This window comes from Mastacembelus armatus, chromosome 19, assembly GCF_900324485.2.
Source record: "Mastacembelus armatus chromosome 19, fMasArm1.2, whole genome shotgun sequence".
In the NCBI taxonomy this organism is placed as follows: Eukaryota; Metazoa; Chordata; class Actinopteri; order Synbranchiformes; family Mastacembelidae; genus Mastacembelus; species Mastacembelus armatus.
In genome coordinates this window covers 11,651,097-11,678,194 of record NC_046651.1, presented here as the reverse complement: position 1 = coordinate 11,678,194, position 27,098 = coordinate 11,651,097, and the positions used below count along the sequence as shown (strand labels likewise).

The following is a 27,098-nucleotide window of genomic DNA, read 5'->3' as shown; positions in this document are numbered from 1 at the left end:
ACAGTAATTCTCAGGGGAGAGCAGTGAAGAAAGTTAAAAAGAGACACAGGTCTATAATCTCCCAGCAACCACATGCACTTTCCTTCTCTGCACGTTGAAGTCAAGGCAGCAAATCTCCCCTTAACCAGAAGGACATTTCCAGCTAATCCTTGTCTTAGAGTAGAGTGGCTGATTCTTTCATATTACTGCTAATTACTATTTCACTTAATTCTTACTCATGCAGGAAAGAGTACTACTTTGGAAAATTTACCAAATCTATAGTGCAGATTCACTTAATAAGAGATAAGGTTTAGGTATGTTTATGTAATTTTAATGCATTAAAGCTATTTAACCAACTACTAATTAAGAGTAATAGTTTACAGCCATGTCAATGGCTCTGTGGGAATAGATTTTGCCACAGCAGTGCTTTAAACTAAATGCTAAAGTCAGCATGGTAACATGCTCACAATTAGTGTTTACTGTAATGCTGGACAAATTGTTGCATTTACAAGTCACCCCAAAGGGACGTAAATGTCTGTATCAAATTTCATGGCAATCCATCTAAAAGTTGGAGATATTTCTGTCTGGACCAAAGCTGTCGAACAACCAACAGATGGACGCTGTCATCTGTAGCGCCATGCTGCTACCAAGACTAAAATTAGTTTTAGTTATTTTCCACAGTGATAGTGGTGGGATTGGCACAGTTATGGACATGTAAATCAGTGACTCTGACAGGTATTTGGCAAACATGTTTATTTCTATATCTGTAATGACATACAGTTAAATGCACCTATATGCATACAAGACTCAAACAGCATGTTTAATGACAGTGGCACGCAGGAGGAAGCGTAGTCGCAGCAGGGGTGCTGCTGCTGATACCAGCAGAGTCAAAGAAACATGTCTTCAAAGTACTCGTCGAACTCCTCCTCCCTAAACGCAAACAAAATCACAGAAATGTGTCACAGAAATGTGCTGTTAAATGCTTTCTGTTGGTGCCCTTCAACTAACTCTGGAAGTGTTAGTGCTGTGCTTTTTTATTCTAAACACTATGAAATGATGTGGAGTACCAACAGAAAACAAACAAGCTCATAATTTACCCAGGACTTGGTGAGTGTGCAGCATTTCTTTATATTTTACATGATGGTTGTGTTTTACCAGTTTACACAATAGCTCCAACACAATTATCATAACTCAAATTATAGAAATTTAATTTATGTCACCTGGCTCACTCTGTGCTAAAGTTATTTGTAGCCAGTGCAACAGATCATAACATTATATTGTGTTTTGTTTTGAGGTCAGAGTTTTGCTCAGAACGACTTTGTGCTTTTAATAGATGGGTAACCTATGTAGGCTAAGTGGTAAAGACTGTCTGTGATAGTTTTACAGCAGCTTACTGGGTGTGATATAATATAAACATTAGCTGTTATCCTCACCTTGACTTTTCCTCCACTGCAGGAGCGGGGCCTCGCCAGTGGTCAGCTTCTGATTGGCTCTCTGGCTCATCCTCAGCTTCAGAGTCTAGTAGGAGAGATTCAGAGAGCTGTCAGTCACACCTGCATGTAGAAAGAACTAGTCTGACCCATAATCCATAAGGCTACAGTCAGTATATGAGTGATAGCCTTATTTAACAGGAATTAATTTCATGAGCTTCACTTTTTACTGAATGTAACAGACTAAATCTGGGGATACTTGTTCAGAAACAGGTTTTGGTGAATTGTTTGTAGTGGATAAATTTCATGTTCCTAGAACAGTGACTGTATTTTCTCAATTTGTTCAGTTGTTACAGAAGGGTCCATAACTGGGTAAATCAAGGAATTGACCTGGGGCCATAGACATCCAAGGGCCCTAAAAAACCCTTGGTTGTCTTTGGGTCTGCTGGTTTTGTGGCAATGTCACTAAAGGCATTTATAAGGAATGTGCATTTAAAGCTGCCAAGTGTAAACTGTTCTGGATGGGGAATTGAAGGCAACACACACAATGCAGCAAGGGCCCGAGGTGGGAGGTCAGTGTGGGCCCAGCAGCATGTTCTTGCCCCCTGACAGTTTAATCTGGCCAGGGCCAAATCATATCACACTGTGCAAAACCAAAATTATGGGTTAGCTTTGCCAAGCCCCTGGATGTGCCCCTAATATAAAGTTCTCCTCAATTTCCATAACCCCTCCTGAATGCATTGATCACAATTTACAGGATATTCCAAGATTTGTACATTTAATCAAGTTTAGCCTTCGGCAACAGCTTGGAACATGTGTGTGAGAGAGAAAGAAGGAAAAAAAGTGTGAGTGTGCGTGCAGATTCCAGTGCATGGTGAACAGAACAATATAACCTCTGGAAAGAGTTTGTTTTTGTGTAGATCTCCAATCACCCAAACCCTAGAATTAACAGAGAATGCACATGGGAGCTAAGGCACTTTATTTCTGCTGCCCACAGTGAAGGGCAAAAGGAAAGGAAAAAAAGAAAAAGGTTGAGAGGAAAGGAGAAAAAGACACATGAGGAGAAGCAGACCTGCTGCTGCCCTAATACTATTAAATACAAGCACAGTGGATGTGTTTCCAGAAAGGACTGTCAGGGTGTTTTTGGAGGAGTGTCACAGCACGGAGGCCCAGGGGAGTAGATCATAAACTATCCAGTCTGTGTGTTTTTTTAACATGTGGGAGGTACGTGTGTGTGTGCGTGTGTGCGTGCGTGCGTGCGTGTGTGTGCGCGTGCGTTATGAAAGTTACCTTTGTCCGAGTTAAGTGACTCCTCTGAGCTGCTTGAAGAGATGTACTGATCTATAGAGAAACAGACGGTTATAAAATTTAATCTGTTTTAATCAAAAGGGAGCAGGTACAAAATAATGTCAACAAATGAAAATGGGAATGATATCATTTCCAAAAACAAAACATAAACAAGGCTGTTCCCACAGAATGCCCCCTTCTGATTACTGCTGAAAGTAATGGGACAGTTTGAGAGAGGTCAAACCTTTGTGCTTCTTATGTTTGTTTTTGTGTTTTTTGGAGCGGGAAGACAATTTCTTCGTCTTTTTCTTTTTCTGTGGTGGCTCCTGGTTCTCCTCCGATGACCTTTTAGTCTTTTTCTTTGCTTTCACCTCTTTCCTCCTACAAACAGAATTACACAAACTGTATTCACAATATGAAGCAGCTGGTTATCGTAATAATTGAAAAACAACTTGAAAGCATTTTTGACTAAAACCAAAGCTAAAGCTTTCAAAGGGTTCAGACTTGCTGTGCATTTTCATAGGACATTTGCTGGAATACAGAAAAGATCAGTCAAAAGATGTGGCATCAAACATTTACCACCTGACTCTTCTATTTTACACTTTGGCAATCATCTCAGTTCATATATCCACCCTTAACCAACTTAAGTACACTAGTACATACAGCTGTGTCCAGGTTTCACTTGTAACCAACTTGTGATAAAATCATGATACTCTGACTGGTAAGAAGGTCAGACAGAACTGTGATCTGAAATCTACATACGACAAAATGATACATGCTGACTGCCTGTTGTGATATGTCCTACTTGTAGGAGACAAGTATGCACACCACCGTCTTTAAAATCTCTTATTGAGGGCAGAAAGATTTACAATTTTAATGTGAGAGTGCCTCAAGTGGACAAAAGGTAACTTAGCTTACTTGTGGTGGTAGTTGAGTTTGAAAGAGCATTCAGGGCACACTCCTAAAATAGAAACAACATGGCATTATCATCATCACCATTTCATCTATTCACAGGGTATAGAAATGTTTTCACTGTTATTAACATCAGTCTTATTATTACAGCCATTAGCAGGTGATGTAGCATTACTTCTTGCACTTTTGACAGCTTAATTGTAATGTTGGTGAATAGAACATGAAGATTATGCTACAACTGCAGTCGAAGTATGCCACTGTTTTCCAACCCCTAAATATACAGTAATGACATATGCTGAAATTAGCACTTGCAGTATATTTACAGGTAATGAGCTTTGTGAAATGTACCCTTTGGAAGTTTTGCTGTAAACACAAACACATGGTGGCTTTCTGTGGGTGTCCTTTTGGCCTAACAAACATATAGAATGCACTTTCTTTCCTAATAAAAACCTTCCAACCCCTTTTTTAGGTTTCATGTTGATGTTTATATGTACAGAGATATAGATAGATAGAAGAGGACCAAGGAAAGAACCCTGTGGAACTCCTATTTTTCCCTCAAAGACACCCGGCACATTTTCTATACCCGCTTATTCCTTAATCTGCTGGAGCCTATCCCAGCTCTCTTTCGGGTGAAAGGCAGGGGTACACCCTGGACAGGTCACCAGTCCATCACTGGGCCACAAAGAGACAAACAACCACACACACTCACACTCACTCCTATGGGCAATTTAGAGTCACCAATCAACCTAACATGCATGTTTTTGGACTGTGGGAGGAAACCGGAGTACCCGGAGTAAACACACACAAGCACAGGGAGAACATGCAAACTCCACACAGAAAGGCCGGGTTGTGAACCCATGACCTTCCACTCAGCCACCATGCTGAGGTCTTACTCCCTAAGTCTTAAATTTCAAATTTTAAATGAATGTTTCAAGAAAGCTAATCATTAATCAATACAATTTGTATGTGTGGTATTTCTCCAGTGCACTCACAGGCTTCACAGTCTTGTGTCACATTAGATCATGTTTCCATTACTGTCAAAACATAGGACTACCAAACAGCAATGAGGCTAATGAGGAGAAATAACTTGTCTTGATCTGACCTTGTTGTAGCTTGTTAAAGAATTTCCTGCTCGACAGAGTTTCTATGGCTGCTGGGTCCTTGAATTACAGTAATTATTCTAACAAGGCTCAGTATGATACCTGAAGGAGTATTAGTATGAGCAGGGTCTTGGGCAAGAACCCCCACCAAGCCACACACTTACACAAACATGCAATATTTCCCAGAAATGACCAGAGAAAATGTAAAGACAAGTTGCTCACTTAGTTTGACCAATGCATTCCGCTTCTCGCCATGCTCCACATATGCAAAATTCACTTCCCAGCTTTTTAGGCCTTCTTGCTTCTCACAATGTTTGTTTCCACACTGGAACTGACCTGTAAGACCACAGAGCACATGTATCACTTACCACAGCAATATACAGTGGCCACAAGCAAAGATATTTCTTTGTTGTTGATATTAAGAAGTAAAAATCAACAAGCTACAGATCCCTGGGAGTGAACGTACAAAGAATTCTATATGTAAATAATTATTTGGTTTAGAATAAATAAAAAACAGATCATTTATACAGGAGAATCATGCAGGAAATAACACAAATGTTTTATTTATAACTGAGAAATTCAGACCACGAATCTCCAAATCCTTCAGATTATGACTGGCAAGCTCCAAACACCACTTGTCTACTGCCCCCCTCTACTACTGCCTTCCAGTCTATACTCCATCTCTACACCCCATCCTCCTCATCCTACTGCTCCTTCTCATCTCCCTTTTTTCACCTTGCCTCATCCCCTCAGGCCTCCCTCCAGCCACTGCACAGCCTGCCTATGATCCCTAGAGGAGCTTAAGGTGGCATTGATCTGGTCTTTGGGGTTCCTCCAGATTGTACCAGAGGGAGCGAGTGCGTCAGAGCAGTCCATTCTTGGCACAGGGATGAGAAATACTCCTTACTCTGTGAGTGGAAAGAAATGCCTGCCCTCACCTGCCGAACTTTAAGACTGTAAACATTCAGATGAGGTGAAGCTTGCCATAATGGCTTCAGGCCACTTGGGTCATAAGGCAAACTTTCCCTTCACACGTGCTGTATTAGATTACATTCCTATTCCTACATTCCTACACTTCTGGCTCTGGTACCCCTTTGTGATGAGGTTGATTGTCTTGTTTTGTTTTTTGTTTTTTTTTCAACAGAGTATGAAATTCCATTTCATAAAGTAAAAGAAATCATAAAGCCATAAACCCCAAAGGGTCCTTAAAATTTTAAATCCTTTTCAGGATTTTAAAATATCTTTAAAACAATGTTGATTGGTCTGAGTTATATGTAAAATTATTGAAAATGTTTATTTATTTTAACATTAGGTAGCGTTTACTTCTATAATGCTGCATTGACAAACAAAATGAAAGCGCTAGTATAAGCCTTCAGCAAATTGCTTTCCATCAAACAATACTGAAGTATATTAACATCGGGAGCACCACCAAGGCCTGACCTCAGCCTCTGGACCAGATCCTGCTACACCAGTAACCCTACAATTGTATAAAAAAGGTCTTATGAAGTCTTACATTTAATTTGCAGAAACCGTCTGACACCCTGTGATCCATTAACTCTACGGCCGCTTATCTGAATGAGCCTAGAGTAAACAACAGATTGAAAGCATCACAAGCTCACATCACTATATTTTTTTTTTCTAGATTTGAAAGGTGTTAACTCTAACTATAGCGAAACCAGTTGCATTAGAACAACTTAGGATTAACACTTTTAGTTCAGAAGTCAGTGGGGGAGTGTAATCTGTCATATCCAAAACAAGAACCAACTAATGAGACTGCAGCCATGCTTTGAGCTCTGATACTGATGCTTTGAGCTCACTGTTAATATCAGCATGCTCACAGTGGTGACAGTGCTAACATACTGATGTTTTTTGTGTTATATTATTTACCACATTCACTACAGTATTTTTGCATGTTAACATGCTATTAAATACAGATCACTGGTGGGCTCTCATTTGCATTGCAGGTATGTTATCGTAAACCGCAGCACTGGCTCAAGTTTGTTTAAACCCCTATATGTATATGCTCCTACCTATCTTTAAAAGTAAAAGATTCTCAGTGAATAGAAACTGAAAATGCCAATGTATCTCTTTAAATCCTTAACATAGTGTCCTTTCCGACACCATGTGGGTGTGACTTGGGACGGGGCTATCTCCTTGACTCTGTGCCAACATGACGCCACGAGTAGTGACCGGTGCCCAGAGAGCCTTAGAGGATCCTGTCCTGTCTTCACCATCATCAGTGACGTCAATTACAATCGCACTGGAATCCTCCTATGATGTCTTACTCTCTCCATCAATCAGGTACAATCCAACTATTGTATGTACACACACACACACAACCTTTATCCGTTAAGATGGAGGTAACAGCTTTTGCTTTGCATACACAAAACTGAATGCTTCTGAACAAGGCATTGAATGCAGCTGCACAGAAGCATCTCACTGTCGAACAAAAATAAATGTAATTAATTTGAAGGTTACAACATGGAGAGTGTGAATGTGTCTGCCCCTGCAGCTATTCACTACCACAACTGTGGGACAGTAGTCAATGGAAACCTGTTTCTAGGCAACTTCTTTGACAAAATAAACATAAACAGGAAACCATTTTTTGCTTATTTCTGATTTGAGTTTGGGTTTTCAGCCCTTAGGCCTCACAGTTTCCCATAATGAAAGCTAATAGGCACACCTTTAGTCACTGGTGCAGTGCTCACAAATAGTAGTATAACAAAAAATAATAGGTTCAGACAGGGCTTACCTGCTTTACAAAGTATGTTTTACACAAAAGCTCCTATATGGATCTTTATTAAAGCTTTTAGGAATAAAAACAGATTGCCAGTGTGTTTTGTTGCCAAGTGCTGGGTATCCTCAAACATCAGGTGATGCTCACGTGCTCCATGAGAAGCGCTTGCACCAAGTTAGCTGAGTAAACCCGTTAAGAGAGGAAACTCCTGTCCTCCTACGTCAATGGCTACTAATGCTACCAGCCAGCGGCCTGAGATCAAGATGGATACACCACAGGACAGATGGCTGCATGATTAACATTCACTGGATGAAGTCACAGGGCAGTGAACTGGGCCAACGCTCTTGCACTTTTTTTATTCACTTTTGGATCACAGAGGACACTTTACTACGATACTTGGCTTGTTTTTTGGAATAAAACTCTAATTTAACATGGTTATTATAGTCCAACATGTATTCTCTGGCTAAGCTATTGCTATTAGATCAACTATGTCCAGTAGATTGTAAACACTTATCAGGAACCAATTAATGAGAACATGAGACCAATTAACTTTAAAATAACAATGTTATTTAAAGGATTTTTTTTCTACATTTTAGGAAAATATACTTATTTGTTTTTTTTGCCAAGAGTTCACTAGGAAGGTCAATGCCACTTTTTTTTGGTATGGTAAGTATAGAGCTATGGCCAGGAATCCAGTGCAGTAACCATAGTTAATGTCAGGAGTGCCAGCTATAGTGCATATACTTTATATAGGTGGCCCAAACAAACACATGTTTAACCAACAATGCTTGTTTTATATCCTTAAAGTGCCAGCTGTTTGAAAGTCTGTCAGAATGCTGCATTCAAGAGCAACAGTTCAGCAACAGCCGGCCTCTGTATCAATCACCTTCAATAATTTCCCACTCTGTAGGAAACACTGAATGATCATCACTCACTGCCCCCAGGCAGATTTCTTGAAATCTAAGAAATGTAACTAGGAAGCAAATGGCTGCTTCCCTGTCCACACAGTCCCATCTCTGACTCTGGATCAGATTTGGCCTTTTCATGTCAGTCTTTCATGCGACAGACTGGTGACCTGTCTAGGGTGTACCCCTGCCTTCCACCCGAGAGAGAGCTGGGATAGGCTCCAGCGGATCCCCGTGACCCTGAACAGGAAAAGCGGGTATAGAAGATGGATGGATGGATGGATGTCAGTCTTTCATATCAGACTCCTGACCTTAGTTTCAACACTCATTCTATTTTGCCAAGTTTACTTACCCCACATCATCCTATTAATTAAGTAGACTAAAGAACATTACATGCCGCTGTGACTGTGTTTTACACCATATGTCTAAAGACCTGCATTCAGTCTGCCTACTACTGAGAAATACAGACGCTTTCTAATTTCAGTGTTCTGCTACACAGTCAGATCAACACATTTAAACAATAAGAACTGAGAGTGTAACAGTCACAGGGCAACTCTGAAAGCTTTGTGGGCTGTGGATTAATGAGCTAACACTTCTAACACTAAAAATATATGTTGCTTTTCTACAGCTGATTTATTTTGTCTGTCAATAAGGAGCCAAGTGTGATATATTTATAAAGTACAAACCCTGCCTATGTGGGAACACAGGTTAAAGCAATCATTTAGGGTTAGTGAAACAATCTCACCTTTAAATTAGCCTGTCACTTTCACTTTACTTGCCAGGATGTAATGGGATGTGACAGTATTCTCAATCATTTGTTAGTGCACTAAATGCTATATGAAGCTGACAAATACTGAGAGGAAGAAGTAGGATCAGTCAGGTAGAGAGAAGAAAACTCAGAGAAGAGCGAGCTGAAATAATTAAAAATGAGAAGTTAAAAAAATAAAGAAATAAAATCCATGAAACTAATATAAACACTGAAAATATAATAAAGTGTAGGGTCAGCATAAAGTGTGGGCTTAAAGTGGGCTTACACTTCAGCTAAGAGTGTCAGTTATACAGCGGTGGCAGAGGCGGGTCAAACCTGATTGCTGCACTGTGACTGAGCATGTAGTGGCAAATGTGTTCAAATCATTTTTTAAGACAGGGGAGTTACATAGGTTAGGCCAAGACCTTTGAAACTCCATTTGCTTTGACAGGAGGCCTTATACCAAGACCAGAGCTCAATTTACCCCAGAAAGGAAAACACACAGAAACACACACAAGAAGGAATATACACACAGACGAGCACAAAGATGCTGTGATACACATTCCTGTCACAGATTTCACACTATCCCACTGATGCAGAGTTGGTGGCATGACCATGAAGCAAAAGTAAATGTCATTGCTAAACAATTCCTTAAGTTGTACAGAAACCTGGGGTGTCTGAGGGAGTAAAACATGTGACCCTGCTCTCATGTACTTGATTCAAAAACCTAATCTTTCCCTTTTCTTTCTCCTCGATTTTCTTTTAAAGGAAAAGTATTTCAACCTTTAAAAGAAGACACAAAGGAACTTATGGGGACCGCAGACTCCTGCATTTCATGTCATTATGGCTATACAAAGACAGGTCAGTGGCCTTTGTGATACACATGATTGGGTGAAGAGTAATGAGTAATCAGCATTACCTCAAAGTGCACATGAACACAGAGATGATAAATAGGACAATGTCCAAAAAAGGTGGGAGATGAAATTCACTGCCCCTCGTTTAAGTGGGAAAAATTGAATCTGACCATCTGACAAGCCCTAAACCTGAAACTGGACTGAGTGTTAATCCTGGTGGAACTAACTCACTCACCAAACTAACCAAACATTTTTATGCTGATGATTCAACTCCAGTTTGTAGAGGTTCTGCATTCAGCTGCCTGTGTTTGAATGATCCACATTATTGGCCTCAGGTTGTTCAGAGTCCATGATAGAAGACTTTTAACTTGCAACACAAACACATTTCACTTTTAATTTCCGCAAGTGTTTTCCCCACCTCTGAATCAGGACATTGGGTCCACCTTTCAGAATGAGATTAGTATCGATTTCACTGGTGAGTAGTTAGTGCCCCATGCTCTAAATAGTGTTTAAGTATTTCTCACCATGTACAGAAATCACAGACCTGACAGTTTAAGTCAAGTTCCTCTGACCTGATCTAATCCCACTTCCTGTAGAGTGGCGCTACAGGGGGTGAACTGTCAGAGACCAGGATTACACTCTCTTAATCTGGAACAATATATTGGTTTAGTCAGCTTTCTCAGACATATAGTGTATGTTTGCAACGCGTTATTGGTGTAAACATAAGCAAAATCTTTCGAATGTAGTGTGTGTGTGTGTGTGTCTGTGTGTGTGTGTGTGTTTCTGTGTGAAACAGGGCATGTCTGTGAGCTGTAAAGGCAAGTTTCCCCTCTGTGAGTTGCTGATATGGGCCTTCCTATAAATGTCTGTCACAGTCACACAGAGGAGCAGTAGTCACAGAGGAGGTGTCGCACTAATCCTAAACGTTTAACAGGCCATAACCGTGAAAAGGCCACCAAACTGTCGAGGCAGGTTCCATCACAAGTGCAAATGTAGAATGAGAGTGTGTGACATAAACAGAAAACCATTCATGTGACTCAACAGATCAGTTGATTATTGAATGGTGCAAATAGTACCCCATTGTTCAGAATACACATGTAAACAAGAAAACCAAAAGAAAACTCAAGGGAATGGCCAGATATCTGACAAATGTGCTTTTGATAAATAAACAAAGTATCCACAGTATGTTAATGTGCTGCTGCGTAATTTGTCTTTATCTCTGTCACCATCTAGTGGAGAAAGTTGTAAACTGTTTTGTCAGCAAGTTGGTAGGAAAACACCTTTAAATTGAACCCAGATTATGTTTGTTTTTCAATAGCTGTTTTACCATAATCCATGCATTTATTTTATTTTTCCATCTCTTTCCAGCAGTTCCTCTGTTTCCTCTGACACCAAGAGAATTCATGATTTCTCCAGTGGGAACATCCTACATAATCCATCCATCCATCCATCCATCTTCTATACCCGCTTCTCCTGTTCAGGGTCACGGGGATCTGCTGGAGCCTACATCCTACATAATCAAACCCTAAAAGTAAGTGCAATTCTTCACTGAAGAAGAATGTGTTATAGTGAGTGTTATTGTTATAGAAATTAAAATGTTTACCCTCCTGTGACCTGATCCATCTTACTTTAGTATAACTGAAACACTTTTGAATGGGGCCTATTGTGTATTGTGGAAATATATTTGTTGCTCTCAGTGAGGACAGTTTGCTCTAACCTTGACTATTTGATAAGGGCCCAGATGTCTTTTTGTGAGAAATCCCCTCCCTTTTGTGTTACCATGAAAACTGATGTGTTGGGCTGCAAGCAGCCAGTGACCCTCATGCTGTACTAAGGTTCTGTGTGACTGTTACTCCTTGCAAGTAAAACTTCTATATAATCTTACTCAGGTTTGTCCTCTGAGTCCATTTGTTAAAGAATTTACCAGTTAACAGTTATGTGTTACAATTACTATAGAATGCATATATTATACCACAAAGTGGTTTGATGTAGTGGCATATGCAAAAATATAGAAATAAATTCAAAATTAGGAAAATATTGGACTATGCTTTACCTTTGCCAGAGACAACTTCATTCTCAGTCCGCCACCGAAAACCAAACTGTTGGATATAAATGTAAAAAGATCCATATAAATTAGCAAATTCATTTACTATGAAACAGCCCAACACAAAGTATAAAGTAGTTTTTTCCTTAAATAATGTTTAATATATATAAACAAATGAAAACCAAATTCAGTTTCAGTTTGGACTATTCTAATTTTAGTTATAGTGCCTTTAATAATTCCAGGTCTATCTAGACCTCATGTTTCATTATGTATGTTGTAGGTCTATCAATATCACAGTCTGAGATATGATGTGAGTTTGAAATATATTTGAGTAGAGTATCATCAGAGCCAAGAGTGCAGCATAGGCACACTGCCCTTGAGTTTAATATGTTGTCAGGTTTTAAACTTTGGATTCCGAACAGAATGGCTGTGTGACCACTAGAGACTGAGCACAGTGCCAGCATATATCATACTTCCAACTTTTGTCTAAAAATGGACCAGTGATGGTAGAGATTAGTCTCTGAGTTATGAAGATTTAACCTTTGCTCATGGCGCCACCACTGGGACAATTTGTGTCATTTTGGAGCACAGTGTAAAAATGGATCATCCTGCCAAGTACTGGCAGTGGCGTCTGGGACATCTGCGATGTGATGGGCATTTTAATTTTTTTTTTTTTCTGTGTGCATTCATTTGTGTTAAGACTTTTTTTTAGCTGCTTCAACTACCAATTTTACCAGGGAGATTAATAAACATTTTAATTCCTCATTGTTATTAGTGCTTCAACAAAGGCTCAGCTCAGACAACACAGCAATGTAAGAAATAAAAAATACATTATCTTATACTAATTCACCTTAAACTGGCTTCTAATTTCAGGATATCAGGAAAAGTGACCATTACAAAATAATAATAATAATAATATATTCAAAATACTACCTAGCCATTGGGAACATGAGCCATCTTATTTGATATTAACCAATCTGTCTCTGCTACTGTAATTCTATTATAAATAGGTAATAAGTAGATCAATAATCACCTTGTTTTCTTTGTATCTGCTGAGATCAGCTATGCAGTACTCTTTAAAAAGCTTGTCATAATACTTCTTGGCAAGTTCTTTTTCCCTGCAACAGAATAGTTTCATAAGAAAGGTAGAAGATAGCACAAACTGGGACTAACTGGACTTCCAAACATACATATAAAATTAGGTTTTCCTAAAAAATGAGTATAATATAAGCAAACTGCATAGTCTGTATGAGTAGTTCACTGTAGATGATCACCATGTCATGTCTTCCTCATCCTCGTCTCTCCAGAGGAAGCGATGATTCTCACGCAGCACGTCCACATCTGTTTTGTCTTTAGTGCTGGGAGAAGCACACACACAGACATAAATAAGGAGAAATGAAATTACTACTAGTATAAATTGTGATTAGATATATAATTGAAAGAAGCCAGTGCAGGAGGGTCTGATATGAGTAACATATTCTCGTTCATTTCAGCCTCGGGTGACAACAGATACTTACGTAGAGCGTTTAAAGTCAGCCGTCTGTCCTCCATAATAAAGTATGTAATCACCAACAAATTTCTTATGGCGCTCAAACTGGTGACATCTGATTAAGGTCAATCTGAAATTGACCTCTTGTACTGTTTTCCCCAATCCTCAGTTTAACGTCTGCATATGAAGGCATCTAAGTACTTAGACCATATTCTACAAGACCGCAAAATGCTTTTTAATGTATGTATAATGTATGTAGTTACAGGAGTCTTATTTTATGCTGAAATCATTAAGACACAGAGAAAAGTACATTTAAAAGGATACAGCATTCATTGATATTAGGTGGGCTCTTCTGTTCCTGGCTTCTTCTCTGAAAAATGAAAATAAATAAATAAATAGTCATTTAAAATTCAGTTAAGTAATGTGGACACCATACTTTATTCATTTTTATCATTCAAGACATGAACTGCATCAGTGTTTCATACTGAGAATTTTGAAGCATTTGCTAGTACAAAAGCAAGAGCCATGAAGAAAGAGGAAAAGTATTAAAAACCAAAGGCGTTGTGGTGCAGTTAGATTTTATTTGAGGCATAAATCAATGAAACTTCATCTTGCCTGGAAGGTAATTTAAGAACCATGGGAATTTTAATTGCCAGTAAGGACAAATATGAAACATAACAATTGGATTATTCTCATTTAATTGTGTTATATATCACATGGACATCCCACATTAAATTATATATTTGATTGAATGATTTCATTTTAATACAGCCAGTGTGTGTATATATTTTAGGAACTGACATTAATCGCAGCATGCTCAGGTTCAATCCATGCAAAAGAAAAGGAATAATGCTCACACAGCCACAATTAAACATAAAACATAATAAAAGACAAAGTGACTCTCATACTTGAATGTGATTGATTATACATCACCTGTCCAGTTCATTAGAGTGGAAACTCCGGTGAGCCACTTCAGAGTGCCGACCTTTTTGAAATGGCTTGTGTAAAATTTCCTCCTCACGTTTTCTGTCAAAACAAATGTACAAATACACACAAAGAGCTTGTGTTAGTGGATGATGACCCACATCTTATGTTTGTTCAGAATATATTGGCATATGCAGAAATGTTAACATCAACCAGCAGAGACACACAGATGTAACAGACTAATAAATATATTACTCAGCCAGTGTAATTCTATAGGCTTTAACCTTTTGTAGTCTCTCTCTGATGAGCCTCCCTGCTCATCATCATCACCATCACTGAAGTCAGAGTCATAGCCGCCGCCACCACCGTGCACCTGGAGAAACACAGGAACTCATTAGTGCACAGGCTGACAGACTTACAAACACCAACACACCCGCTGGCACAATGACACTCTATGCGTGCAAGTCAAGCAACAACTGAGGATCATGCATAACAACTCGTCACAGTGATGTTGTTGAGGCTTTACGTGGTCTTGCCTCTGTAAAGTCGATTAAATCAGGTTTGTTCACGATGGGCGATGTGTTTTCGCATTTCTCATCAAACTTACAGCCATGGCGGTGTTACCGGAAACGCTAAATGTTCTTCTAAAAAAAACGATTTTTATCTTTAGACATTACAATTACCTTCACAAGATTATCCATGAGTCTGATCACTGTAGTCTCCACCAGCTGCCTCTCAGTGTTTATGGAACCAGAGTAAGTCGCCGGGTGATGACGTCACAAAACAAAACGCGGTATGATGACGTTTAGTCTAGCGATAAATTGTTTACTGCTGTGTGTAGAAGAGGATCAGGGCCACTATTTTTATTTTGTTCTATTCAATTTTAGTTATTTATGTATTTATTTTTATTTTAGTTTGGTTTATTTTATTTTATTCTGACATTATTTTGAGAATTCTGACTTTAGGATTGTGATTTAAAGTCAGATTTAGAGCTCAAAACTATTTTTTACATTACACAACGTTTTTTTGTTTTTATAATGACCCGGATCCTCTAAAATTACTGGAGACGATGGTGTCACTTCGTAGATTCAAATAGGGGCTGTTGTTTTAAATACAGGTAGGTACCTCTAAAAGCCAGTTCTTGGGTATGCACTGGGCTCGCTATATGTAGTCTAGTGCGTTAATCATATTTATCATCCATTGTATTGCGCCTATGATAATTTGGTGTAGGCTATCAGGCCTAAGATAACCTAAGTCATCCGTCAATATTCATTATTATTTGTCATATATTATTTATTATCAGAAAATATGGGCCAATTAATAATCTTTTGCCTGCATCAGACATTAACTTTCAGTTTGGAAGAAATGGCCCAATTACGCTGAGGATTAATTAACAATTCAGGCATCACATCGTTCATTTCCGCTTTGAAACAGCATGAGGATGCATGTAGGCGTTTGAATTGTAGATGGAAAATAAAGAGGGCATTATGCTATTGGTTTCTGTACAATTCAATCTTTGGATCATTAGAGATGGCAAAGGTGAAAAGAGCGAGAACAGAAGGTCCAGTGATTCATGACTTTTCCCTCAACCCGCGAGCTCAACAAAGCAAAGCAGTCAAAGTGGGACTGAAAAAAGAGGAGCAGAGACAAATGCTCTAAAAAGTCCTAATGGCTCTCAGGACTTGAAGAGTAGAAATATCTGTGTTATCATATCATGCATGCATGTTATTCCATGACATACAGAATTATCATAAATTAATTCAATGCCTCAATAAATGCATTTTATTTTTATGGCGTTTACATAATGATCATGCTACTGTACTGACTATTTCTTATCTCGCGATATCACCTAATTATTATTTCATTCTCGTTTGTTTCGTTTTTTTTAACCATACGGTCTAAACGTGTCTTATTTTCTCAGTTAATGTCATTGTGCCAAAGCGGGCAAGAAAAGAGGCAGCATTTGAATGAATGAGGCAGGTGCATTTGCACAGAGCCTCATGAATAGCCGCTTTCCATTAGCCATGCGCGGCTCTGAAGCGCGCATAAATAATAGCTGACACTGCTGATAAAAAAGCGCACCTTGGGGCCTCTAACCCCCTCTCTCTCCTCCATCCCTCTTTCTTCCCTTCTCTTTCTCTCTCACGGGAATTTACGCTTTGTTTTCTTCTTTTCACAGCATTGACACCACAAGACAACTTCTTTGTGAGCAGCAGACTAATTAGAAATAGACAGATTTTTAGCAGCGTGTTTTGTTTAAGAGGTTAATGATAGATTCCCGTTCGTAACAAAAACATCAATAAAATAAAAAAAAGATTGAGACTGAGACTGTTCTGCTCTCATGTTCTGTCTGTCCTGCATTTGTAATTCTGCGCCTTGCAGAACGAATCCGCTGGACTGGTGCCCTCCTATTGAGACGCAGAAGGCATAGACGCAAGCCTGCACCCGAGCGCAACAACACCGGCTTCTATTATTAAAACAAACAAGACAGAGAACATCTAAAAAACAAACCACAAAAAGCTACAAGATTTGCCTTCTCGGGGATTTTGCATTGAAGTTGCATGTGGAGCAGTGGTAGGACGCGGCCGGGACAGAAGGAATGGGATACCCTGGCAGAGTAATGAAAGGATGGAAAGGACGGGCGCTGCTGGTTTGGGTCGCCGCTGTCAGCCTGGTTTTGGCAGACGGACGGAGAGTGAGACAGCCCAGATGCCCCGTTGGATGTACCTGCACCAAAGATAATGCCCTGTGTGAGAATGTCCGATCTGTGCCTCACACCTTCCCCTCCGACGTCGTTTCACTGTAAGTGGTCCTGCAGCTGAATAGACGCTTGATTTCATTGTGCCATGTAATCTATATATGATGCATTGCCGGAGAATTTAAATACACTGCCTCAGCCTTCCATTATAGACCTGGGTGTCACCTTTACTTTCTGATAAATTCCTATTTAGAATATATTCTCCTTCCTTTCAGATCTTTTGTCAAGTCCGGATTTAATGAAATCAGTGGTGGAAGCTTTGTTCACACACCTGCTCTGCAACTGCTGTGAGTATATAGATCTATCCAACTGCAAATCCTTCTTCTTTGTTTTACTGGTTTTATTCCATTAAACAAAGAGACAGGGTCTCCCCAGAGGACTCCTATAGAGGCTGATGTGCAGATTTAAAGGGGATTCTCTGTAATTGTGTCAGTATTATGCAATAGACCACATGGCTACAGCAACTAACAACAGGGGTTGGAGAGAAAGGAGGTGTGTGTGTGTGTGTGTGTGTGTGTGTGTGTGTATGTGTTAGGTACATCAACAATTAATATGTTCTGAAGTTAATATTTCAAGAAAAAGATTAGTAAATTATTAATATCACAATGTGCTTTGTCTTTGTTTTTCTTAATATCTGCATCATTAAGCGTTTTGTTAGTAAGTTAACTTTAATGTCAGGCTTAACTGTATTCCTTCAGTTTACGGCACAGAATGTCACACTGTCACCAAGCAAAACATTTTTCTTAGCATCACTTCCAAAATCTGCTCAGATGACACTAAATCAGTCTGGTTGTGCGTTAACTCTCAAATGTAGCTTTAGGTAGCATCAGTGTCAGAGACACAGGCATATGACCATTAGGAAGGTAAACTGAACTGGGAGGAGTGAATGGGAGGTATTGCCCCGAGTATCATAATTTACTGCAGAGGTGACCCTGAGTATTTTAACCCCTGCTAAAGCACCACTTAATCAAACAGGCTTCTCCTTGACCAGAATTAGCAAACTGTGAGGAGTTACTGCTCCTGATTCACAATAAGAAATCAGTTTCATTCAAAAAATTAGCATTTTTGCATGTTGTATTTCTAAAAATATGAATCCCTTTTTAAGGAACATTTTGTTTATATGTTCTGAAATGTTGATGAGATTCTGTTTGGAATACATTTACTCTGTATTGGCCAAACTTTTTTCAAATGATTGCAGTTGTCATTATCAGACTTTATGTGTAGGTAGGATGAGGTGCACAATATACTGTTGTTGAACACTGCTCTTACATGGTGACTCAGGAATGTGTGGGTGGAGCAACCAGTTTTGTCTTTCAATCATTTCATGAAAGCTTCCTTCAATCCATTCATTCTTTAACTACATGCAGATACAGGCAGAATGAGTCTATTGTCTGTTATAGTAACTCTCATACTCTTTTTCTCTCGTTTGAACTGCTCCCAAATTTGGTTGTAATAACGATCTCAAAATTTTAGAATTTCATCTGACCTCATGGTTAATGTTTTAAAGCCCATTTTACATTTTAGAAATTGTTTATATAGTTATGAAACATGAACAGTGAGAAAATTTAAAAGAGTTTTAAATTATTGTCTTTGTTTTTTTGTTTTTTTGCTTATTACAGCTTGTTCACCTCAAACTCCTTTGACCTCATCGATGAAGACGCGTTCCTAGGTTTACCACATCTTGAATATTTGTAAGTGTTATTCTTTAAAGATGCAATTTTTAATCTTTAATATTCATGGCTAACATATACAATATAGTGAACCTGGGTGGTAGAGAATAGAATATCCAAACTCTTTTATGTAATATCCTCTGTAGTACTGCTGTAATGGGAACTGGTTCAAGGCGTACACCAATAGACATTAATTAAATGGGTTTGGATCAGAGTATTGCAATGTGGGGCAACAGTATCCAACAACACCACACCCCAAAAAAAGACAGACAGCTTTGGCTTACATCCCAGCATGCTATAAATGTCCTACTATGTTTACCTCACAGAGGATTTCTCACTTATTTTGCCTTGTTTAGGATTTTTATTAATGGAAATATGGTAAACTCATGTAAATCCCAGCCTAACCTAATTATGTGAATGCATCAGATTCTTGTTTATAATTTAATATAATAAGCAGAACTCTGGTTTTCCACAACCCTCCATAAATGTCCCTTGCTTTCATTTTGTGCCATAATATATTTAGTATATGTATGGTATTGGTTCTGTACTATTAATCTATTTAAAGCTAATGATGTATTCCTCATTCACAGATTTATTGAAAATAACAAGATTGCCTCAATATCCCCATATGCTTTCCGAGGGCTTAAAGCACTGATACATCTGTAAGTATTTTGGAAGACTTTAACTTCAAGTCTTTATTTTGATTCTGCTTTCTTTCTTCCTTCCTTCTCTATCTCCTACTTCCTTCTTTATACCTGTCTATATTGACATTGGCATAATTATCATTCTGCATAGCCACTTTCATATTGTCTAAGTCATTTCTCAAAAGTACCCCATCATCCTGGACTGCAGTCAAGATAAATGGGTATTAATAACCAAGTTAGCTTAAATATTCTAAGTTAAACTATATGTCAGTACTTAGGTGTTCTTCTTTTCCTTACTTTATCACTTTGTCACTGTCTAAAGTGCAAACCAGGCAAACCTCCTGCTGCCATTGTTATTGTCTGAGGGTGACCAACAGGATCAGGTAGCTCAAGGGAAGCTCATGCTGTCTCTAGATGTTGCACTGCCTTAGCAGACCAGCTGAGTTGTTGTCTGATGTTTATGGCAGAAAAAAAACTTTGTAGCTCAGTTATTAGTGTTTTTTGTTCTGTTTCATGTAAATGCCATAAATTCACAAATGTGACCAGTGCTGTGAGTGTCAGTAGTGATAACTACTGTAAACTGGCGTGGGGTAAATTGTGATTGTTTTATGTACTGCATGAAACCATGCTAAGAAATTTAGGAAAAGTGTCATAAAATAGTGGCCCTTGTTAGCGGCAATTCTCTTAAAGAAATCTCAATTCGAGGAACAGCCAAACCACAGTTTGTGAACAGTGTTTTTGTAAACATTTTCTCACCTTCTTGAACTGCAAAGGTTCAAAACTAAAGATAGTTGAGAACATGGATGACCTGGAGGTCCAAACTAAATATAACTGTCCTGTAACTGTAAACCCAATGACCTATAATCTGTCCTAGAGTCTCTGATGTTTGTGCCTCAGATATTTTGGCTATGTGCAGGGCAGTGCAGTGAAATGTTTGGATACTTGTGTTCATCATCATGTGCTGTGTGAATTACTGTGTCCAGTTTTTTACATTAGAAAACATTACGCTGTGGAGAGAGAGGATATCTACTTAAGAGATCACAATGAGTGGTGGAGCAAGTCCTATCATACCTATGATCTATTCTCATTCATCTAGGATTAACTTTGTTTCATTTTGGTTAGTTAAAACACTACAATACATGCACAGGTACCAAGTCAAGATTTTCTAGTATTACTCTCAAGAGTCAGATGAGTCATATGCAGCCACATGATGGGATCTTTTATGTTCCAAAGATACCTTCATTTAATTTAGAGAAAAGTAAATATACCTCTATAAACAGTGATGGAAAAGCATTATATGAGGGCATTTGGATACATCATGTATTGTAAAAACATTATTAAAGAGCACAGGCAGTGGTCCAACTGGAATCCTATCCACTTTGCCCTGTTTGGAGAGTGCACTCTTGCACAAACTCAAAATGCTCTCTCCCTGGAAAAGCAAGAGTCAAATGAATAATGCAGCATTCATGAATTAAGCTGACATTTCATTTCATTCACATCTCTTTTAGGTTTGGAGCCCAGTCTTTGACTCACAAATTTGGAAAAAGCGTATGACAGGGTGCCGAGAGAGGAGCTGTGTTTTTGTATGAGGAAGTCTGGAAGTGGCAGAGAAGTATGTTCGAGTGGTGCAGAACATGTATGAGAGCTGTAAGACAGTGGTGAGGTGTGCTGTAGGGGTGACAGAGGAGTTCAAGGTGGAGGTGGGACTGCAAGGAGAGGAATGAAGGTTAGCCGCAGTAAAACAGAGTACATGTGTGTAAACTAGAGGGACTGAAGTAGAACGGTGAGGTTACAGGGAGTAGAGGTGAAAAAGGTGGAGGATTTTAAGTACCTAGGGTCAACAGTCCAGAGCAACGGAGAGTGTGGAAAAGAAGTGAAGAGACGTGTGCAAGCAGGTTGGAACGGGTGGATTAAAGTGTCAGGTGTGATGTGTGACAAAAGAGTGTCAGCAAGAATGAAAGGAAAGGTGGACAAGACAGTGGTGAGACCAGCAATGTTGTCTGGTTTAGAGACAGTGGCACTGAGACAAAGACAGGAGGCAGAGCTGGAGGTAGCAGAGCTGAAGATGTTGAGGTTCTCTCTGGGAGTGACGAGGATGGATAGGATCAGGAATGAGGACATCAGAGGGACAGCTCATGTTAGATGTTTTGGAGAAAAAGCCAGGGAAACCAGATTGAGATGGTTTGGACATGTTCAGAGGAGGGACAGTGAATACATTGGTAAAAGGATGCTGAGGTTAGAGCTGCCAGGAAGGAGGCCTAGAGGAAGACCAAAGAGGAGGTTCTTGGATGTAGTGAAGGAGGACATGAGGATAGTTGGTGTGGGTGAGGAGGATACAGAGGATAGGGTTAAATGGAGGCAGACGATTCACTGTGGCGACCTCTGAAGGGAGCAGCCAAAAGGAAAAGAAGAACTATCTCTATGGGGCCTGTTTTTGTTGGTCTGTCTTTACCAGCTGGCAAAGATACAGCTATCATCCCCTTGAAAACACTGAGCTTTGTTCAAGTTCAAAACAGAAAGAATAAAGTTTTTCAGTGACCAGTATTAAAGGGAATAAATATTACCTTGAGCATCACTAACTTGGCGTAGTATCAATGTAATTGTTCTCTCTTGACTAATGAACTGCTCATTCTTTTTATTCCACACCATTTCACTGCTTATCATTTCAAACACCTGTTACATGTTTGTTCTCTCTCACAGGACTATTGTCTGGGGATTTGAGACTTTGACCTGTGTGTTCCTTGCATGTGGTTGCTTGTCATTTTGTTGGTACAGTGTCAACAGAGTCAATGAAAAGTCTAGGGTACAATATAACAACTCAGTGTATCCTATCGTTTGAGAGACAAGCAATTTCTATCACTTTGTGTATGTTTTTTTTCCTCTTTGTTGATTAGGAGTCTGGCTTACAACAACCTTGAGTCACTGCCCAAAGATGTCTTCAAAGGCATGGATGCTTTGACAAAAGTGTAAGTGGACGTAGGGGGAGTATGCTTAAAAATAGTTATTTCTGGGGGACATATTCATGAAGTTTTGCAATGATATAATAAACTGATGTAATAATTGACTTTCTACGGATCCAATCATTTCATGTAGGGATCTACGTGGCAACAACCTGATATGCGACTGCAAGCTGAAGTGGCTGGTGGAGTGGATGCACCACACTAATGCCACTCTGGACCAGATCTACTGCAGTGGCCCACCCATTCACCAGGGCAAGAAGATAAATGACCTGCTGCCACACTCTTTTGACTGCATCACAGCAGGTATCATCCTGGTGTCTGTCCACCCTTGTTGTGGGGAAATTACATCAACAGTAGCTAGGCCCCACATGGCTGCCTCGCTCTTGCTCTTTCATGTCTCCGACCTGTCCTTATCAACAGTTGCAGTGCTGAGAATAAAGCTACTGCAGCTGAAATATCTGCATTGTTGTCTGTCTCTCTGTATATGGAACAGTGTGTACATCTTTTTAAAGATAAAGGACAGAAGTCATTTTCATGTTCTGCTTTTCAGAGTTTGCCTCCTATCAGTCGTTGAAGTTCGAATCAATTTCGGTGGAGACCTTCACCTTTAATAAAGATCAGTACGTTGTGTTTGCCCAACCATTTTCTGGAACATGCAGCTTCCTGGAATGGGATCATGTTGAGATGACCTTCAGAACCTATGACACCATTGAAAGTGAGTTCATAAGAATCAATATTATGAAGGAATACCGTGTAAATCTTTGCACCTTAAATGTTAATTGGGGCAGAAATGAAAGGTAGATGTATGCGGCACAGTATTTCAATTGTAATTGTATCCACATGGTTAGCTGCTCTTTAGGAATACAGAATGGATGCGAATAGGCTATTACTCTGGTATTATTGATTATCTGCCTAATATTTCTAATATTTGTGTTTTTTTCTGTGTTATTATCTCTTCTTTTCTCCCGCTTAGGCACATCCACTGTGGTGTGCAAGCCCATGGTGATCAACAACCACCTCTTTGTCATCGTGGCCCAGTTGTTTGGGGGCTCCCACATTTACAAACGTGACACCTCCGCTAACAAATTCATCAAGATCCAGGACATTGACATCTTGAAGATTCGTAAACCTAATGATATCGAGACCTTTGTGATCGATGGAGAGTCTTTCTTTGTCATCGCTGACAGCTCTAAGGTGTTTTTCCCTCTTCCCTATATTCAGCATAAACAAACACTCTGTGGCAGATTGCTTAAATCCACAGCACAATAGGGATTATTTTATTTTTAATACCAACAACTACACTAATGTGTTTTGATTCCAGTATAGTGAATGTGTTCTGTTGTGTCGACCCTATACGCGTAATGCCATTCCTTTGGCCTGGTGTCCGTCTCTGCATCGTGTCATTTTGTGTCTGGCCCTGCTGATTACCCTGGCATTGCCAAATGTTCGCATATGTTCTCGCATATGTTTGGGGACACTCAGGCAGGGGCACACACACACTCTTTTGCTCCATATGTTCTAAAAATTGCTTAATTCTTTCTAGCTTTTTAGATCACTTGGAAACACTTAGTTACAGATCTGCAACAGATGTTATAGTAAGTTGTGTTTTGAATAAAGTTAAGATGTTTTTCCTATAGGCCGGCTCCACGACAGTGTACAAATGGAATGGCAATGGTTTCTACTCCCACCAGTCACTCCACCCGTGGTTCCGTGACACAGACGTAGAATATTTGGAGATTTCAAACAAACCCCACCTGATCTTGTCCAGCAGCTCTCAGAGGCCTGTTGTGTATCAGTGGAACAGGAGCCAGAAAGAGTTTGACCGCAGGACTGACATACCAGAGATGGAGGACGTCTTCTCCGTCAAACACTTTCGGGTCAAAGGTGAAAGCACTATATGTACACACACTTGGTTTATCTTTATGTTGGCTTAAAAAACAATGTGCACACTGCAAGCACTATATACTATTATAGTATCAGCTGGTGTGAGTTAGTTTGTCCCAGGATGATGAACATACAGCACATGTTCTCTCACAGCAGGTATTAAGCTTTTAATGCTATGATTTAAATCAAATAGTCAATGGTGGGTCAGGTGATTTACATTATACTTTGATCCAGAGTGAACTTTTTCTATGACACACTCATGACTGTAATTTATTAGTCTTTAGTTCCTTATTGGTCAGCAAGTCATAGACATTCAGTCTGAAGGTGATAAGAGGCAATGTCACTGTTCATTCCCATAAATCCTCACTATATAACATTTACTGTATTTTTGATTTCTAATGGGACAAGTAATCTAATAGGGAGTCTCTGCAAAATAGTTGTTGATAAAAAGCTATGAAATATTTGGAATTACATAAACAGTTTGCTGAGCTTTCCTATTTGCAATCAGAATCAGGAGCTGAATGTGTAAACCAACCACCCCTGTGAATCTTTTTCCCTTTTTTAAGGTGATCTCTTTATATGCTTGACAAGATTCATTGGGGACTCCAAGGTGATGCGTTGGGATGGTGCCATGTTCAAGGAGGTCCAGACATTTCCTTCCCGTGGTTCTATGGTGTTTCAGCCCGTCTCCGTCGGCAACTGGCAGTATGCCATCTTGGGCAGTGATTATTCACTGACACAGGTCTACCAATGGGACACCAAGAGGGGCCAGTTTGTCCCATCTCAGGAGCTGAATATCCAGGCACCTCGAGCATTTTCTCTGGTTTCCATTGACAACCGGGTGTTCTTGCTCGCATCCAGCTTCAAGGGAAAAACTCAGATATATGAGCACCTCATGATCGATTTGAGTAATTAAACCCATCATCAGTTCATGATAAATTATGTACATTACCATTAGAATGGTTTCTTCTGTTTTCTTTAACTTATTAGTCCTGTTACAGTCCACCAACAATTCCCATCCAAGTTTAAACTAATTTTCCAAGCAGCAGCTCAAACTAGTATATTTAAAGGATATTTCAAAATATTATTCTGAACCTTTACAGGAGGTTGGATTTAGATTATATGGTTGAAGTTATTACATTGTTTATGATCACTGAGTTTCAAGAGGTCTGACATTTCCATGACTGAAAATGTATTATACACATTCCCTTATGCTTATTGTTTGGCAACCTGCTACAACTAGTTCATTTGGTTATTTTTATCTCAGTTCCTTCTTTTGTGGAATGCCTTGTTCTATGTTTGAAAACCTATTGACTCCAAGTGCACACTGACTATCTTTCAGGAAAACCAAACAATGAAGTCACTGTATTTAACTCCTACTCAACCCTGTTGGTTTTATTCTCTTGTAGGAATTCAGTAGGAAAAGAGCTTGGAATTTCTTAGAGTCATCCATGTAATAGTAGCTAAAGGGATAAATATCACTTTTCAAATTGGAATCCAACCTGGGTTTCATTATAAGCAGCAACACTATAGTTAGTAAGAATGTTATGGATAGTTTGTTACTAGCATACCAGAGCTTGAAAATAATACTTGCTTCCAACCAAATGAGGCTAAGAATTGGATGCCGTACAGCTAACTATGTCCATTTTTCAAGTGCAATTTGGCAGCTATTCAACTTGTGTTCCATCACTCTTTTGTAATTAATGTAGACATAAAGAAGTGGCCCTGTTCTACAAAATGAAGGATCTATTAAACACTGTGAGAAACTGGGAAAATCCTCTGATCGGTTGGCCCTCAGTTAAGCAAGACTGTTTGCATGATACCACTCATACTGCCGAATCCTAATGAAAGACTCGCTAGAAGCGTCCCACTGTGTCACCCAGCCCTCTCTCTTTCACTGCACTCTTGCCCCTTTTCTCCCTCATTGACAAAACCATTGTTGTCTCTGCAACTAAAAACCAACCACTGTGCAGCACCTTCTACCTGTGCTCTCACATGGCCCTCTTACTCTGACACAAGAGAAACAGAATATTGATAACAACTTCACTGATAACAATTTGCCAAATGTTTTTTGCCAGTGTTTACCTTTTCACAATACTGTGTAAAGTAATATTTATACATTGCTTTTCTATGTAGATGGGACTTCACATGATGTTTTTTCTTAAATATAGAATTTAGCGTATATATAAAAAAAAAGGCTCACTTCCTTAACTAATACTTCCTTAATGTGCTACTGCTGCAAAACAGCATAGGCTCACTGTGTCAGTCTGCTCTAGTTAGGTAAGTATTTCATTATTAGGTAAGGTATTAGCTATTCCTTTGTCAGCTTGCTTATTGTGTATTTTAAGTACAGTAGTAATAAAACTAAAATGCTAGATAAAAGGTTTATTTATTTTATGACTATTGTTTGTTCATCAATAAAATAATATTTTCCAGTTTCTCACATATTGATCTGGAATCCAAAATCATTTATTTTACTCATAGTGCTAGTCTTCATTACCAGTCCTTGATTATTTAGATGACCTTTTATCTGATTTTGTATCCCTATAGTTTTTCTTGCACTGACACCCAGTAATGTACTAAAATATGTTGTTGGTGTTAAATGGAAAGGGTCCAATCCCTTAGGGTCATAAAGTTCACATGTATATACTAAAGCATTATTTACTTTCAGCATCAGTGCCACAAGGTAGTTGCTGCTGAGGCAAAAAAAAAGAGTAATACAGGAAAATGTTGAGTAGATAATAATTATGCATTCTTACATCAAAATTGTGGC

At 39.1% G+C, this 27,098-nt stretch overlaps 2 protein-coding genes across 3 annotated transcripts; one reads left to right on the top strand and one right to left on the bottom strand.

Annotated features, from left to right (window-relative positions):
• Positions 1 to 715: 715 nt before the first annotated feature.
• fra10ac1 (FRA10A associated CGG repeat 1) lies at positions 716 to 15,193 on the bottom strand. Its single transcript, XM_026315515.1, has 14 exons — positions 15,093 to 15,193; positions 14,694 to 14,782; positions 14,419 to 14,511; positions 13,810 to 13,855; positions 13,514 to 13,590; positions 13,271 to 13,354; positions 13,030 to 13,114; positions 12,006 to 12,051; positions 4,931 to 5,044; positions 3,615 to 3,657; positions 2,941 to 3,077; positions 2,700 to 2,750; positions 1,413 to 1,497; positions 716 to 909 (listed from the first exon to the last, which is right to left on the bottom strand). The coding sequence occupies exons 1-14, from the start codon at positions 15,108 to 15,110 to the stop codon at positions 867 to 869; spliced, it is 1,011 nt and encodes a 336-aa protein (XP_026171300.1). The 5' UTR covers positions 15,111 to 15,193; the 3' UTR covers positions 716 to 866.
• A 98-nt stretch (positions 15,194 to 15,291) lies between these two features.
• On the top strand, positions 15,292 to 26,665 carry lgi1b (leucine-rich, glioma inactivated 1b). Of its 2 annotated transcripts, none has more exons than XM_026315502.1 (11): positions 15,292 to 15,526; positions 16,792 to 17,211; positions 17,383 to 17,454; positions 18,787 to 18,858; positions 19,428 to 19,499; positions 22,376 to 22,447; positions 22,575 to 22,744; positions 22,992 to 23,156; positions 23,415 to 23,635; positions 24,079 to 24,325; positions 24,892 to 26,665. In XM_026315502.1, the coding sequence occupies exons 2-11, from the start codon at positions 17,009 to 17,011 to the stop codon at positions 25,239 to 25,241; spliced, it is 1,644 nt and encodes a 547-aa protein (XP_026171287.1). In that variant the 5' UTR covers positions 15,292 to 15,526; positions 16,792 to 17,008; the 3' UTR covers positions 25,242 to 26,665. The 2 variants fall into 2 exon arrangements, with proteins under 2 accessions (XP_026171287.1, XP_026171286.1); XM_026315501.1 differs by having other exon boundaries at positions 16,589 to 17,211.
• The last annotated feature ends 433 nt before the right edge of the window (positions 26,666 to 27,098 follow it).

Excerpts from the sequence above, each read along its gene's own strand:
- fra10ac1 (XM_026315515.1), bottom strand. Across the intron at positions 14,512-14,693 it reads TCAGAGAGAGACTACAAAAG|AAAACGTGAGGAGGAAATTT; the intron begins GTTAAAGCCTAT and ends TTGTTTTGACAG. Across the intron at positions 3,658-4,930 it reads GAATGCATTGGTCAAACTAA|GAGTGTGCCCTGAATGCTCT; the intron begins GTGAGCAACTTG and ends TTTCTATTTTAG.
- lgi1b (XM_026315502.1), top strand. The coding sequence starts at position 17,009 with ATGGGATACCCTGGCAGAGTAATGAAAGGATGGAAAGGACGGGCGCTG. Across the intron at positions 17,455-18,786 it reads ACACCTGCTCTGCAACTGCT|CTTGTTCACCTCAAACTCCT; the intron begins GTGAGTATATAG and ends TGCTTATTACAG. Across the intron at positions 23,636-24,078 it reads TCATCGCTGACAGCTCTAAG|GCCGGCTCCACGACAGTGTA; the intron begins GTGTTTTTCCCT and ends TTTTTCCTATAG.